General features: G+C 42.5%; 2 protein-coding genes across 2 annotated transcripts in view; one reads left to right on the top strand and one right to left on the bottom strand.

Annotated features, from left to right (window-relative positions):
- The window catches only part of IFT140 (intraflagellar transport 140), a 230,836-nt gene that overhangs the window by 148,271 nt on the left and 65,171 nt on the right, over positions 1-17,394 (top strand). Inside the window, exons 16-18 of the mRNA XM_024219009.2 lie at positions 683-839; positions 2,829-2,960; positions 6,108-6,307. Coding sequence (XP_024074777.1) covers positions 683-839; positions 2,829-2,960; positions 6,108-6,307 — 489 coding nt within the window. The remainder of the gene's footprint in view (positions 1-682; positions 840-2,828; positions 2,961-6,107; positions 6,308-17,394) is intronic.
- The window catches only part of TMEM204 (transmembrane protein 204), a 34,136-nt gene continuing 27,966 nt past the window's right edge, over positions 11,225-17,394 (bottom strand). Inside the window, exon 3 of the mRNA XM_024219012.1 lies at positions 11,225-11,557. Coding sequence (XP_024074780.1) covers positions 11,313-11,557 — 245 coding nt within the window. The 3' untranslated portion in view covers positions 11,225-11,312. The remainder of the gene's footprint in view (positions 11,558-17,394) is intronic.

Genomic DNA, 17,394 nt, shown 5'->3' with positions numbered 1-17,394 from the left:
GTGTGTGTGTGTGTGTGTGTGTGTGTGTGTGTGTGTGTGTGTGTGTGAAAGGGCTTGAGGGCACTCCACAGGGAGGTATTCCCAAGTGCTCCTTCTTGGGTTCAAAGGGACTTTTGTTGCATTTGGGTGGTGGCAGCGTTTACCAAGCCAAGGTCAGAGAAAAGGTGTAACCTTGGGAGTTTAATACAAGCCTGGAGTGGCAAGTATTAATTTTTAAAATCCTTGCGGGCCCCACTTCTGCACTCGGAGTAACAGAGTGGGGATTCAGCCTTGACAGCTAGTAACCCAGTACTCCTAAAGAAAAAACACCAGGAGTGAATATTATACATCTTTCCCAGGGGATTCTATAAATGTGTTGTGAAATAAAATACATAAGAGGACATGTGATATGAAGGTGTTGGGCAAGCTATAAATACTTGAGTAATGTGTCAAACCTGGAACTCTTTGCATTGCTATTATGAGGTTGAACCTAATACAATGAATATTTGTATTTATTATGATAGTTTATTGTACCTTGACTGCACTTTTAGGAAATTTTAAACATTTATATTATATATAGGATGATCATTTTGGGGCTATCCCATGGTATGTTTCATCCCTTATTTATGTTAATGAATTGAATAAGCAGCCCGGGACATGTTCCACCTGTCTTTACATGTTTGTCCTCCATTTGATTTTGCAGGAGTGTCACTGAGTATCCAGAACTGCAAGATCGCATCCCTGTTAGCCACTTTTGGGACCATGGTGAACCAAGACTTTTCGTATGTGAAGCAGTCCTTGAACCAAGCCTGCAGTTTCCAGACAAGCAGCAGCGGCAGACAGAGAGCTCAGAAAGCACAGTATGTTTTTTTTCTCTTGCTCTGCTCTGATTTGTTTTTATCCCAGTAATAAACTATTGGTTCTGGCCTTCACTAAATTATCTGTGTTGATACTGTGATCAGGTGCACAGAAGGTAGCAGCCAAACAAACTTTTAAGAGTCTGGTACTTGTGACTTCTATTGGTCATAATACATTTTGTTGTTAGCAGGGGGTTTCATGCTGAAAATATTAGAACTCGTGGTAAGAAAATAGGAAAATCTTATGAGCAGGAGGCTAGTTCAAAATGTTTTTCCTGAAACTACCTAGAGCACTCATATTGTGGTTTTTGTAAGCTCAAATCAGTAACAAACAGCCCAGGGTGTTTTAGTTTTGTTTATTCCCACAGAAACTCAAAGATATTGATTTTCATCATGAGATCATTGGGGCTTTTCTGGAGGGTTTGCAGAAGGCTCTAATGCTGCTCTTCATTGCTCATCTGTGGGGGTTTTCCCCCATAAGTATATATAGCTGAGAAAAAACATGAAAAACACTGCAAGTTACAAAGTAAGAGAGGAAGGGACATAACTCTATGAAGGAACCCAAATCTCAGTGTCGCAGGTAGATGTGGGCCTGAACCAATATCTGAAATTTGGAAATATTCAAAATCCAAGCTTGGATCTGGATTAGAATTGTGCAAGTGAGGTCTGTTTATCAGTGGATCAAACCCAAAATCCCAGATCTGAAACACCATTCCATTTTGAAATATGGATCCAAATTTTGTCTCTTGGGCCCCTCTCTAGTAACAAGATATGTTTACTTAGAATGATAAAGACCCTTCAGTTAAAGTTGAACTGCAAAGTACCAAAAAAAAAAGAAGTCTTTCCTCTATATTGCTTCTTTGAGATAGCCTTTATACCTCTTTATTGCACTTCCCAGAAATGGCTCTTATCTGCTTTTTTTACATTTTTTTTTGAAGTGGAGAAGGAAATAAAGACTTGATATTTCTAATATGAAGAAGAAGCAGAACAAAATGTTTAGCATTTAAATAATTTTGGGTCTTTAAACATAAAGAAGCAGAAAAGGGTCAAACAATTTTTAGTTTGAGACCCTCTATTCAGCAAAGCACTTAAACTTGTGCTTAATATTAAACTTGTGAGCGGTTCCACTGACTTCAGTTGGGACTAGATGCTTCAAGTTAAGTGTGTGCTTAAGTGCTTTGCTGAATTAGCAAATAACTCTGATATTGGTGTGATAACCCAAAACAATCTGTGAGCTCCTGCTACTGCTGAGCAGCAATAGTAAACTAACAAATATTGTTCTTCAAACCTACAGGGAGGGTTACTGACCTCCAGGGATATTGTTATGCACACAGAAGGTTAAATAGTAGTCATCTATGTTTTGGTTGCTGAATGACAACTAAAGCCTTAGGCCTTGTCTACACTGAAAAACTTGTCTACACTTGAAAAAACACCCCGCTGAGCAATGCAAGTTTCAACACTGTAAAGTGGCAGTGTAGATAGTGCTGGTAGCTATTCCCCTCGTGGAGATGGTTTTATTACAGCACTGGGAGAGCTGGAGCCGTGACAACACAGCCACATTAAAGTGGCAGCTTTTTAATGTCGGCGGTGTAGACATACCCATAGAAAAGAATGTCTGTAGTGAAACACTTTGTTTGAGCTTTTAAAATGGCACTAGGAATGATGCTGGATTAAAAATAACTTAAAAGCAGTTGTGAGTGTTTCTTTATGCCTATGTTGGGTCTTTAAAACAGAGACTTCCAGAGCAGGAGTGTGCTACCGGGGCTTCCCTCTTCAGGGATGGGGAGGCTGGTTCCTGAGAGGCAGAGGTGACTGGCCCAATGCAAACATAGTTTAAAGTGTAGAATGACTTGCTGGCCACTTACTGTAGGGAGGAAGCCTGTTGCTCTGCCCTCACCAGCAGGTGTTTGTGTGGTGTTTTTGTTCAAGTGAAGACTCTGCCAATTGAAAATGGAAAATAAAAACAAAACAATATTTTATTTCCCCTTCCAGCCGGATGTTTTGATTATATCATTCTTCAGTACTGAAGAGCATGGCCTTTTGCTTCAGGACAGCTTCCCGTTGCCTTCAACCTACCAGGCTCTTCTGGGCATCGAGGTGCCACATTATTACTTTGCAAAAAAGGTGAGAGATCACAAAGAGGACATCCTTTTCTACTTCTGCCACAACCACATGCTGACACCTTTCTTTGCACTTGAGGCCAGATACAGCCAAATGGAGCTTGGAGTAAGTAGGTGCAGCGCCAGTGAAAGTTGTGACAAAGGATATTTCTACACTGCAATAAAAAAAAATGTGACCCGAAATCTCAGAGCTCAGGTCAGTTGACTCAGGCTCACGGGGCTCAGGCTGCAAGACTAAAAATTGCATTGTAGATATTCAGGCTCAGGCTGGAGCCTGGGCTCTGAGACCCTCCCCCTTTGCAGGTTCTTGAAGCCTGCAGCCTTAGCCTTGTGAGCCCGAGTCCTTGGGTCTTTTATCACAGTATGGTCATACCCAAAGGTAGTAATAAAATGGATGTATTGACAATGTAATGTAAATTGAACTAATCTGGCATTCCATGGATGTGCAAAAGGTGAGTGATATACAAGCAAAAGAGATGGAGCAGTTATCAGGAAAACCAACTAACAAAAGTGTAAAATAATCCCGTTTCTACTTTAATTTATGCCTTTACCATCCCTGATACTCTTGGGTGTAAAATTTAACTCTGGCATAAGTAGGTGCAGTTCCTATTAACTTCAATAGGAGCTGCAACCTACTTACATCAGGACTGAATTTAGTCCCCACTAAATACCAAATGGGTATAAGTTACACTCATCTTCCACTACCATTGAATGCCTAATTGGTGCAAGTTACACTCAACCACCCTGTAACTTTTGGTAAGTTTGAATGTGGATCCAAACTTTGTGGTTAGCTCCTAATCTCTTAAGAAAAGAGACTACACAAGAAACCTACATCTGGATTGTCTCAAACTTTGGGGAATTTAGAGCCAGAACTTTGCAACCCAAACCTGTTTCTAATAAATAGAATAGAATAGAACCTTTCCAAGCAGAACTGGCTTTTATCTGGATTGCATCTAATTTTGTTTTCCCTTTCCATAAATTGCAAGATTGAAAAAAAGAGCTGCTACATTCCAATTCCACCTTATGCATGTTTTTCTTCATGCTCTGTTTATCTTTTACTTTAATTTTTACCTCTCTCTTTCTCCTTCTGTATTGTTTTTTGCTGCCATTAGTTGTTGTTTCGGAGAGGATGTGTCTATAAGCCTGTTGTAAGTATCTATAACTGCCCCCTTCCACAGTCTTCATTCATCTGCCTCTTTCCCCCTCCATTTTTTTTTTTCAATCAGTACATTTCTTTTAAAGGCTGAATTACTTGTTATTTATTTACTGACACAGTAAACATATCCTAGTCTTGTGACTATTTTAAACATGGAAAAGTCCATTTGACACAACAAACCTGTCTTAGATCTGGTCTACACTACAGAGTTAGGTTGACGTAAGGCAGCTTACATCGACCAAATTATGTCAGGGTCCAGACTATAGTCTTGCTCCCACCTATGTAAGTGCCCTGCTACATCGCCATAATAACACCACCTTCATGAAAGGCATAGGGCTTATGTTGGTGTAGTTAGGGCAACTGTGTCTGTGTAGACTCTGCAGGTTACTTGCTTACTCCATGTTGGAGCCGTGAAATTCACAAGAAAGCCCGGCTCACAGCTTGGGCTGTCACCCTGGGGAAGGTGGCGGGGCTCCAGCTGGAGCCCAGCTTCCCCCTGGACTCCTGGCTTGCCGCTCCCAGATGTGCTACTGCCCAGGCTCCCTGCTCTGAGCTGGACTGCCCCCCTGGGGTCCCAGCTCCTCACTCCCAGCCAGGCTGTGCCTGCTTTACTTACAGCCAGGCTGCCCCCCCCCCCCAGTGTCCCCGCTCTGAGCCAGGCTGTGCCCACCTGGCTCCCTGCTGGGAGGGCGGTCCCAACCCAGCTCCCCGTTCTGAGTCAGACTGCACCCACCCGACTCCCCACTCCCTGCAGGGATCCTGGGTACTGCCCACTCTGCGGGGTCCCGGTTCTCTGCAGGGAGCCTAGCTGCACCGAGGCTCCTGGCTCCCCGTGGAGAGCCCGTGGGGGGTGGGGTTTCAGCCGGGCAGAGTTGAGAGCCTGGGCTCTCAGCCCCCGACACTGCCCCTCTTAAGTAGAAGTGCTTCTGGTGAGGACGCGCACACCACCGACAGAAGGAGAGTAGTGTGGACATGAACCACCACAGTAATTACTATGGTGACTGTAAGTCGACCTAACAATGTCTTTGCCTCTCCTGAACCAGGAATTCCCCAAATTGTATCTAACATTCATTTGCACTGCGGTTTGCATTACTTAGTCTGGCTAATACTTCAGGTGTTTTATTCATTAATATGTGGCTTTAAATGTGCTCTGGCATAGTTTTTAGATTAGCTCCCTTAAATATTAACATATGGCTTTTCCCTACACTTCTCTGGCAGTGAAAATGGCTTGAATAGACTGCCTAAATTAGTTAGAATGAGGATGGTTCCGCATCCACGGTGGCTCAGACCAAGATGTTTCATTGTGTTTGGCTTGTAAAAAGTTAATTCTTAAAGTCTAAAGAGACTATTTGGTGCTGGTGACACAGCAAAGGGATATCTCTTGTTTTGTTCAGAAGAATAGTTAAATTGCCCTGTGGTGGCTCTGAGTGGAGTTGTAATTTAGATCTTACTGAGGCTCCGGGGACTCCAAAGTTGCCATTTTTGTGGAATATGGTTGTGAATCTGAGTACTAATAATGGGAAGACAGGAGTAAAAAATAAGAGGTTCTGGATAGTTAACTTAAAAAATAAATTCACCATTGGGCAGAGACCAGTCATAGAAACTTTCAGCCTGAAAGGTTCAGAAATGTAGGGATTATTATAGAAACTATAATGCAACCTTAACTGTAATAGTTACTCCTGCTCCTTCTGGGATACTGTACAAACCTCTTATCTGTAACTGATGAAATACAAATGTTGAGCCTCATGACTTATGTGCTTTAGTAATTTTTAGAAATACTCCTTCCTATATTCAAAGGCACTTTGAAAAGTAGTATAGTATTAATTATTCTGACAACTGTAAGAGTTTGACCCTCCTCCCATTTAAGTTTAAGGGAGTTTTGTCATTGACTTCAAGTAGTCATATGGTTAAAATCTTGTAGAAATCTGTATCTGTAGGTCAAGGGAGTGTGTTGAAGCCTGCTTGGCACCTGAGTGATGGTAGTTTTCCTTTCAGCCAGGAGAAGCCGAGAAAGAAGCACAAGTGGAATCTGGCTCAGTACAACTCTCACAAATGGTTGCCAAAAGGCCCATGAGAGATTTCATTGGTCTGGAAGAGTGTGACAAAACTACCCGTGAAGCTATGCTGAACTTCAGCTTCTATCTAACAATTGGGGACATGGATGAGGCCTTCAAATCCATCAAACTCATCAAAAGGTGGGATCTAAATATTGAGATCATATGAAGTTTTGTTCCCTTTAGACTTCTTCAATTTTTCCTCCTTCTCTTTACCCTCATTCACACTCTGTCGTCCTAAACAAGTTGAAACCTTTACCCTTTAGGTATTATATTAACTTTTTCTTTGCTGGTCTTGTACTATACCTGTCGTGGTGGTGTCATCCACTGAGAACAATGAAATGTCAGGACATACCTAGTGCATCTAGCAGTACAGCAGATGGGATGTACCTGGCATGGTCAGCAGCAGTCAAATGAACTTCTATGACTGTATGATATTGGACATCTCATCTTAGTACCCATGCTCATGTTAATTTTAATGCTATTAATTGGTAGTGTTGTCAGATGTTGACTGCGTGTGTGTTCTCTCTGTGTGCTGACCCAGCTCTGCATAGATAGCTGGCACAGCAGACCTCAAGCAAACTGCCTAATGACCACAAGATCCGTTTGTGACATTGCACTCTATATGATTTTATGAAAATATGCTAATGAGTATGAATATAATGTAACTGGAATATGCTTCATGCAAAAGGTCTCTTGTAAGGGATCATTACAAAGCTTATAATCTACTGAGTGTGGTCATCCTATTTGTATAAATGTATCACTCTTGTATCTGAAATTAGAAATATGAAATATAACTCTGAGGGCCTATTGTAATTATGCAGTGTGGGCCATTAATGGTGGTTTGGAATCTTGATGGCTCCTTATTAACCAGGACAATTGTCTGTAAATGGCTCTGTTTTACTTGTAAGTCTTCCTGTGTACGTGTGTGCTGGCAAGTGGGTAACGAAGTTTTACAGTGACGTGATCATGTCATCTGAAGTGGAATCCATCTTTAACCTGGTGTCTTTCCATTTAGAAGGGGGGGGACCCAGAGAGACAAAAGATTCCTGCCTTGTGCCAAAGCTATATAAGTGGGTGGAACAGAACAAAGGGGGCGGCCATCATGAGAAATCTCCTACCTGCTACCTGAGCTGGAACAAGGGCTATACCAGGGAAAGGATTGTGCCCAGACTAGGAAGGCTTCCAGTCTGTGAAAGAAACTTATTGAAACATCTCTGAGGGTGAGATTTTATCTGTATTCAGTTTTATTACTGTATTAGACATAGACATAGACTTGTTCACAATTCGCTTTTTTCTGTCTGTTACTACTTGGAACCATTTAAATCCTACTTTCTGTATTTAATAAAATCACTTTTTACTTATTAATTAACCCAGAGTATGTATTAATACCTGGGTGGGTGGGGCAAACAGCTGTGCATATCTCTCTATCAGTGTTCTAGAGGGCGAACAATTTATGAGTTTACCCTGTATAAGCTTTATACAGGGTAAAATGGATTTATTTGGGGTTTGGACCCCATTGGGAGTTGGGCATCTGAGTGTTAAAGACAGGAACACTTCTTAAGTTGCTTTCAGTTAAGTCTGCAGCTTTGGGGCATGTGGTTCAGACCCTGGGTCTGTGTTGGAGCAGACTGGCATGTCTGGCTCAACAAGAGAGGGTGCTGGAGTCCCAAGCTGGGAGGGCAGGGAAAGCAGGGGCAGAAGTAGTCTTGGCACATCAGTTGGCAGCCCCAAGGGGGTTTCTGTGACCCAACCCATCACACTTCTAAGTTATGAAGGCACTCAGTGAGGTTTTTTGTCAACGAAGCACGGTCCTAATGCCCCGGCTCAATGGTTGTAGGTTATACACTAACACATGTATGCCTGTTGCAATGGACTAGCTCAGTTAGGGGGGAGGGATAGCTCAGTGGTTTGAGCATTGGCCTGCTAAACCCAGGGTTGTGAGTTCAATCCTTGAGGGGTCATTTAGGGATCTGGGGCAAAAAAAAAAAAATTTCAGGGACAGTACTTGGTCCTGCTAGTGAAGGCAGGGGACTCAATAACCTTTCAAGGTCCCTTCCAGTTCTATGAGATAGGTATATCTCCATATTTTATTAGTGGCGGGACTTTCCACTGTCCCCTAGGCCAGCTAAAGACACACTCTCTGAGACTCCATTTTATACACCGATACAAACAAGTTACATATTGCCCCTCTGACATAGTTAGTTACTGCCCCCTCATGTGGCTTGTTACCACCCATTACCTTGTATATGTTGGCTCAATCAAAACATCTCTATTCATCACACTGTCATCCTGACCTTATCTTTAAGAGCGGTCAATGTGTTCTTGTTATCTTTGGGGGCGGGGGAGTGTTTGTACCGTATTGACTGTCGGGTTGTTCTGGTACCATCCTTCTGGAATGTGTTTGTGTGAGTGTCCTGTGCCTAGCCTTTTTTAGGAATGTGTGTGTTTTTTGCAATACCAGCCCTGTTCTTGCCAGGTTCTGTGAGCTTGCAAGCAGGCAGAGCCTGACCTCTGCTAACTTTGCTACTATGCTCTATATCAGCAAAGCTTGACCACTACTTTTGTTCAGGCCTCACACCAGGTCTTGGATACAAGGGCTTATGTCTCAGGCTCCCTTCTTACTATAGGTAGATAATATTATGGTATGTTGAATACATCTAACCTGAATCATGATTCATTACAAAATGGACATTATGAAAATATTAATGTGTGCTGAAAGATGCAGTTGTTCAGGCATATTGTACAGCTGCACAAGTCAGGACTTAACTAAACATCTACACTTCTTAGTCTGTTGAAAACACTTGGCCTCTGGCCTTGGGCCTTTCAGTGCACCTGATGGAGTCAGATGTCTGGGGTAAACGCACACCTTGTCACTTGTTATCACAGTGCACCACTGATGAAAATAATTAGTTTTCAAATGTTACAGAAGGATAGCCATCACTTTTCAAGGACAGATTTGCAAATAAAACATTCTGGCCATGTGGATTCTCTTTTGTTAAACAGATAAAACATGATTAATAATGATTGATCTTATTATTTGCCATTCAAATACAAAGTACATCATCTAAAGGGAATTGAACATTCACCACTTTATTTATACATTTAAAATAAACACAGTAATACCAAGTATTACAATGTTACTGACCACATAGGTGACTTTTAAATTTTAATATACATATTATAATATAGATATTGCAATATTAGCTGAAATAATATGTCTTAAATATTCCAATACTTTATTTTTAAAAACTGTAATTATAGCACAATTATTTTTAGAAAATACCTTGCTTTTCTGTAAAATAAGTCAGGGAAATGGAAACAAACTTCCGTTGGTTTTTATAAACTGGTATAAGAAAAAACTTCTTATCAGCTTTATAGAACTCTGCTCTCTAGAGCAATGTATTGTGGGGGGCTGAATTCTAGAAGTCCTTGGTTCTAGAGCATCAAGCTCTGTAGAGCGCTACTGACTTTGGGCATCGTGCAGAGTGGCAACTGGGGCTGCATTCCTTATTACGTGAGAATTTGGGTGCAGAATAGAACTCAAGAGCCACTTGATGACCACTTTTTAACAAAGTGAAGCAAAATATAAAGGAGACAGTGACAAAGATGAAAAGCAGAGAATTCAGCTGGGAGCAGCATAACAGCCTCAGAGAGAGATTTTATAATGTTCGCAGCTCATAGTCATTCAGTCTTATCAGTGAGTATGATCAAGGTAACATCTTATACTGGAAGTTTTAAAAACATTTCTCATTGCTGCTTGTCCTTTTCTAACTCTTGTATTTAGGGACTTCTGCAGTGTAGTTTTTGGCTTGCTGGTTTGCTGCCTGATACTACATGCACATTGTTGACATGAGCCATCATGCTGTATAGCATCACACTTATGCACTAGAGGTCTGATCTTGCAAGGTGCTGAATACTTTCAGGTCCCACCAATTTATTTGGCACTGAGGGGTCTGACCTGCAAGGATCAATTCTTAAATGCCCAGTTTTCAAATTTGGGTGCTCTGATTTGCATTTGTGAGGCAATTATGCTCCCAAGTATCTGCTTTAGGTGCCAGTGTGCCAGTATGTGCAGAATGAACATGCTGACTTAGGCACCCAAGTTTGAAAATTGCATGCCAAGTCTGAACACTTTGTGGGAAAAGAGAATTTAGTATATTCATTCATAGTAGCCATTTCTGACAAAATAAATTAATAGTATATTTGGGGGTATGGGGAGGTCGTGGTAAAACCTGTTCCCATAGATATTAACCCACAGTGTAAACAATGGAGTGCACTTTCAGCACAGTGGGTAGGGAGTTTTAGCTGTGTACCTCTCTTTCAGTGTTAATGGCACCTCTAGCTGCCTGCAAAATTAACTTAAACACTCCCAAAGTCTCTGTTTTTAAGGAGAAAACAGTGTCTGAAAACACACACACTAATTTTTTTACACTCCTATAATTTACAAATGGCTAGAATTATATTACTTGCTTCTGGGGTTATAGATTGTGTTCCATGCTTCAGTGTGGAAGACATGTTACAGCCAAATTAGATGTTCCTAACAATCGGGTAGGTCAGGCTCACCTTAAAGGAAACATTACCTAAGCCCAAACTATGCTTTTGTAAATTTTGACACCCATGACAAATTTCCTGCTCTGTCAGACTGTTTATCTATTGGGTCCAAAGGAGGCTTCTGAACACAGCTGAGCCCTTGAGCTTGTTGCATTATTATTAGGGAGCAGGATAACTTCATTCAAAATAAGGGAAGAATTTAAAGTAGTAGGTTGCCCTTTTCCCACTTTCAGTACCCTGACCAAACTCACTCTGTCTCTGCCACAGTTGAAAACTCCTGGCATATGGCTGTAAAGTTCTATCGGGATGCTTGTGCTGACAACCTAATATTTTTCCATTGTACAGTAGAGGAAGAGAGGTGCTGTATAAAATATATATATATATATATATATATATATATGTATGTGTGTGTGTATTATACATATATATAGATAGATGGAGCCCATCCAAATAATAATTGAGGGCCTCTTTTCAAAAGAAGTGAGCTTTGTGATGTCCTTCGACACTTAGTTTTAAATTACAATGTATACTTATAGAAAACAATTCCAATGCAAGTCTCCTCAGAGGACTCTCCCTTTTTAAGCACATGCTCTCAGCATGGTGACTCAACATAGTCATTCTCCAGCCCCCGGCGGAAGTGAGCAGTCAGGGTACGGCTAATGACAATGACCCGAGGCGCCATGCAGTCCTCCCGCCTGTGAAGGATGTTCCATATGAGGATGGCGGCTGCCAGTGTGGCCAGGAGGCAGGCCCCAATGTTCAGGTAGCAAGACCAGGACAGGTTGGTGTAGGGCCCTATACGGTAGAAAGTTACCAATCCAATGACCAGAACAAAACCTGCAAGCAGAGTGAGAGAGAGACACTTTTTCAAAATGGGTACTTCTCTTGAATTTCTCTAGCACATTTCACCCCAAAGGATCCCACACTGCTTCAGAAATTATACACAGGGATCACTTTACCCAAAAACATGCAGCCTCTCTGGAGTGAAACCCAGGAGGTTTCTAACAGAGCATAGAAACACTAAACAACAGTTTAGGACAGTATAAGGACAGAAAAAGATAAATTATCCAGATGAAACTACAAGAAAAATTTAGGAAAATGGAATGTAATATTCAAGCTTGATTTAGCCAGGTTTCTGGAGATAACACTTCTAAACTTATTAAATGTGCCATCAGAGGCGCTGCCTTTCTAATGTGGTGGTGGGTGCTTGACACCCCAGCTCTGCCACAGGCCCCGACCCTGCTCCACCGCTTCCCCCAAGCCTCTACCCCCACCCTGCCTCTTCCTGCCCCGTTCTGCCCCCTCCCCTGAGCATGCCTGGCCCTCGCTCCTCCCCCCTCCTTCCCCAGTATTTCCTGCACGGCACGGAACAGCTGATCTGCAGTGAGCGGGATGCAGTGGGAGAGAAGGGAAGGTGCTGATCGGAGGGGCAGCTGGTGGGCGGGAGGCACTGTGGGGAGGTGGGGCACTGGATGCTGGTGGGTGCTCAGCACCCACCATATTTTTTAATGTGGGTGCTGCAGCCCTGGAACACCCATGGAGTCAGCGCTTATGTGTGCAATAGATTCTTTAACATCCATATGGTCAGAACCTCATTGTATATCTTGACCAAAAGAGTGGGTACCTGGATTGCCCCCTCCACATCAGGCCTATTTCTTTCCATGCTGATTTAAAATATCCTGTGCCCCACCAATCCTCTTTTGTATGCTTTTTAGTACTTGTGTCTCATTGATACTATTGGTGACAAAGGCCTATGATTTTTCATGCCGCCTTTCCTACTCTTCCTGCCAGTGCAGCAAGTTGGTATATTGATTAAAAATATGTATAAAGCAACTTCCATCATTCAGAAAACTACATTAATTCAGAAATACATTTTTAAAAGTATTTAAAACAAACCACCCATATAAACTATAAGTAGGTAGAGAAGGTACATAATAGAAAGAATAAAATATATACTGTAGAGAAAGGGAGATGGAGAATATAAGACTATGGGGGACCCCACCATCGTGGTCGTAATTAAACTTTTGAAAAAAATGTTTTCAGTTTAAAAGCCGGGAGGGAGGAAAATCGAGGGAGAGCAAGGTCCAGCACCAGTGACAACCAAAGCTATGTCTACACTAGCAAACTTAAAGTGGCACAGCTGTACCAATGCAGCTGTATCGATGCTGTAAGATTGCTCGTGTAGCTGCTCTATGCCGATCGGAGAGAGCGCTCCTGTTGACATAATAAAAACACCTAAATGAGCAGTGGTAGCTATGTCAGCAGGAGAAACTGTCCCGCCAACATAGTGCTGTGCACATGAGTGCTTATGCTTGCAAAACTTATATCAATCAGGCAGTGTTTTGTTCACACCCCTGAGTGACATAAGTTTTGCCAACATAAGTGGTAGTGGTAATCACCTAATAACCTAAAAGACAATGGTAAAATCACTCAAAGACTGGTGATGTAAGTGTAATAATAACACTTTGCACTTCTCTAGTGCTTTTCTTTCAAAGATCTCAAAGTGCTTTACCAACAGTAAAGAGTGAAATTCTCACCACACCTCCTGTGAGGCACCATAAGTAGTAAATAATATTCTTCCCATTTCAAACTGAGGAAACTGACAGGTGAAGTGATTTATCTAGTCATACAGGAAATCTGTAGTGTAGAGTAAAGGATAGGACTCAAATCTTGTGGCTCCCAGTCTCATGTGTTAACAAGACTGTCCTTCCTGAAGGATGCATCAATAATGCAAAATTGCTTTACAGCCCTCTATGCTTCCCTTCCTCTCCTTCCATTTAAAGCTAGTTATCAACTTTTAAGAGAGGTAATTTGTAGATCGAATTAGTTTGACAAGAACTTATACAAAGAGGCAAATATGTCTTGCTTACTAAGTAAAACACAGCTTCCTCTTCTCTCAAACACTTCCTTAACCACCACTATAACAGAAGAAATTAACATGGACAAAAGGACCCCATAATGGAGGAAGACTGAAATAAACAAAGGTCAATAAACAGCCAAAGAGGGATCTATAGATACCATCTCACTAAGTTCATGGGCAAGGACAAGTCATGCATGAGCCAGTCTTTCCTAAGTTTCCAGTGTCTGCACGCTATCTTTCTGCATTAGTAGCATTGCTTGGAAACAGTGTTATCACAGAAGGTCTGCCTTTCTATTGTATATAAAGTCATCCTAGCAGTGATTGGAGACGCCGTCACTAGATACAGATCCCTCACAAGGAGCACTAGTTGGGAGTATATCTCCCAGTGTTAGAAAGTAGCGGGCAACAGCTGTTAAGGTTTTCACTGTGCAAATAAGTTTTATTTTCATTGAAGAGTTTCAGACACTAATTTATCTCTGGTGCAACTCCACTGAAGTCAGTGGAGTTATATAGAGCATGGATTTGGCCCCATATATTTTCTAGAGCTTTTAAAAAGGTATTCTTTCAAGTCGATCTGCTTCTAGGTGGGGCAGCCCCAGTTTGTCCTTGTTTTCTGTCCTTTCACAATCGCTTCTATGAAATTCTCTGCTCACTTACCTCCACTTTTAACTTACAACACCTTGTAGACTATGGGGGTGTGAATTGCAATGTTGCACTGTAACTACCTCATGTAGACCCTGCTGTTGGTAGTCCATCGCTGACAATTATGATATTGTCACAGTTCTCATCTATGGCTATGCATATGACTCCGAAGTCTGAACCCTGATGCATAGTCGACCACACTGAGGGCATGGGAAATCTGTATTTATGATGTTTGATGATGCAGCTGTGTGGCACTTTTCATGTGCAGCCTGGAGATGAATTTGTCGATTCTGCTCAAACCTGTTACATGCTGATCTTGTCAGAGTCAGTGAGTCCTATTCTGAGCCATTTGCTCAAATTCTTTGGGATTGATGCCAGCCCATTGGAGACTGTTCTTCAGATTATCTTTTACTCTTAGGGGAATTCTGTGCCAAAAATTAAAATTTCTGCACACAATATTTTTAAATTCTGCATATTTTATTTGTCAAAATAACACAATATAATCATACCAGTTTCAATTATTTTTGGTCATTTATTTCAAAATACCTGTCAGCAAGTATGTTTGTAACAATACAGAAAACAAAAAAGATACAGGAAATTTTTTTGACAAATAGATTCCTTACTAGGCATATTAATACAGAACTCTGAGTAATAATTCATTTAAACTACACTACAGAACCGTGTTTCCCGCACCCTTCAGAAGCAGTGCAAAGGCTTGGGGGAGTCAGGGGTAATGGAGAAGCTGAGGGAGAGGGAAGTAAATTGCTGGGAAGGAGCCTGGGTGTGAACTTGGAGGGTTGTTGGGTATGGATGGAAAAAGTATGGAACAGGTTTTTTTGGGGGGTAGGGAGGGATTGTTAGGGAGCTTCCTCCATGCAGACCCTGGCTGACCCCTAACCTCTCCCCTTCAGTCAGGCACATCTGCCCCTGCCCCCATGTGTCCTTGCACCCCCCTCCACATGTGTCTCCATCCCCACTCAGACACCCACTCCCCCATCCCCATGTGGCCCAGCATTCCCTTCCCCTGTCCCTATGTGGCTCTGTACCCTCCCCCATCTCCATGTGTTTCTGTGCCCCCACCTAGCCACTCCCCTGTCCCTATGTAGCTCTGCACCTCTTCCCCATCACCATGTGGCCCTGCACCTCCCTCCCCCCGTGGCCCTGTGCCTCCACTCCCATTCAGCACCTGCCCCAGTCTGTCCTCCCCCCCCATCAGCCCCTGTCTGATGACACCCCCCCCCCAGCACCCCACACTATCTGTCTCCCCAGAGCCCCTGTCTCCTGACCTGGCTTGACAGGCGCTGCTAAGAAGGGAGGCTCTTTCTCTTTCCTAGCTCATTAATTATGCACGCAATAGCGCAGAATTCCCCCAGGAGTAATCTTTGAAGCACTTATATGGACGACCCTTCTTTCTTTTGCTCTGACTCAGATCTGTTTTGGAAGATGGTGGTCTTCCATTCTGATGACGTGTCCGGTCCCCTTAAGCTGTGCTCTCAGTAATATTTCCTCAATGCTGGTTGTGTTTGCTCTTTCAAAGACCTTAATATTGGTCACTCTGTCCTGCCAGCGAATGCTCATTATTGAGTGGAGGGAATGCATGTGAATTGCTCAAGCTGTTTAATGTGACAGCTATAAAGAGTCCACGTTTCAGATCCATACAGGAAAGATGTTAGAACCACTGCACTATAGATCTTCAATTTGGTGGCGCGACAAATGTTGTGTTGGTTAAGGACTTTTGTTCGGAGTCTGCCAAGGGCCGGCTGGCTTTACTAATTCTGGAGGAAATTTCCTTATCAAGGGAACCATCACTTGAGATGGTACTGCCCAAATACTTGAACTGATCCATATTTTTCAGCTGTGTGCCTTGGATGAAGATGGCTGGCATTGGAATGAGGTGCTGGGTGGAACAAGACCTCTGTCTTCCTGAGACTGATGGCGAGGCCAAAGATCTGGGATGCTTCAGAAAATCTATCAACGATGACCTGAAGGTCATCATGTCTATGAGCCATCAAGGCAGTCATCTGCAAAAAGTGCCTCGCCGAGAAGTCTCTCCAGTGTCTTGGTCTTAGCATTGAGTCTTTGAAGATCAAAGAGGGAACCATCGAGTCGATAGCAGATGTATATCCCCTGATCCAAGTCCCTTGTTGCATGGCTGAGAACACAAGCAAAGAACAAGTTGAACAGCACTGGAGCAAGTATGCAGCCTTACTTCACTCCATTCAAGATTCCGAACACACCAGAAAAGTCACCACTGGTGAGCACTTGCACTGTCATGTAGTCATGGAACAGACAGATGATTTATATGAATGTTCTTGGGCAGCCCAGTTTATGCTGAATAGCCCATAGACCCTTTCTGTTGACTGTATCTAAAGCTTTGGTCAAGTCACTGAAAACTGCATACAGGTCCATGTTCTGCTCTAAGCATTTTTCCTGGACCTGCCCTACGACAAAGATCATGTCCATAGTACTACAACCTGGTCTGAAACCACACTGCACTTCTGGCAGATTCTCCTCAGATATGTTTGCAATGAGTCTGTTCAATAGAATGTGAGGTAGTATTTTCACTGCTGTACAGAGGAGAGCAATGCCTCTATAGTTTCCGCAGTCAGCTTTGCTGCCTTTCTTTTGTAACAGTGATACAATAATAACATCTTTGAAGTCTTGTGGCATTTCTTCTTCCTCCCAGATGCTACTCAAGATGTCATGAAACACCTCGATGGCCTTGGGGCCTGCTACTTTATACAGTTCTGCTGGAATACGATCCTTTCCAGAGGCTTTGCCAGAGTTCAGTTGTTAGATGGCTTTCACAATTTCTTCAACTGATGGAGGGAGGTTGAGGGTTTCTTGGGTAAATGATTAAGGACATGCTGATCAACTGTGCATGGTCTATTGAGTAGACTATTGAAGTGCTCAGCCCATCTCTGTACAATTCCCTCCTTGTCTTTGATGAGGGTTGTGCCATCTGCCGACTTCAAGGGGGCTGTGCCAGTTTTAGATGGTCCGTAGACTGCTTTGAGAGAGTCAAAGAACATCTTTGCTTTTTTGTATCTGCATAATGCTGAACTTCTGCAGCTTTCCTCTCCCACAACGCACCCTGCATTCTCCTCAGTTCAGACTGGACCTTGTTCTGTAGGTACTTAAACTAATCTTTCTTTGAGATGGAAGTAAATTC

This window comes from Terrapene carolina, unplaced genomic scaffold (genome assembly GCF_002925995.2).
Source record: "Terrapene carolina triunguis isolate 2854851 unplaced genomic scaffold, T_m_triunguis-2.0 Scaffold67, whole genome shotgun sequence".
In the NCBI taxonomy this organism is placed as follows: Eukaryota; Metazoa; Chordata; order Testudines; family Emydidae; genus Terrapene; species Terrapene triunguis.
Note: the sequence above shows the minus strand (reverse complement) of the source record. Positions and strands in the feature narration are given on the sequence as shown.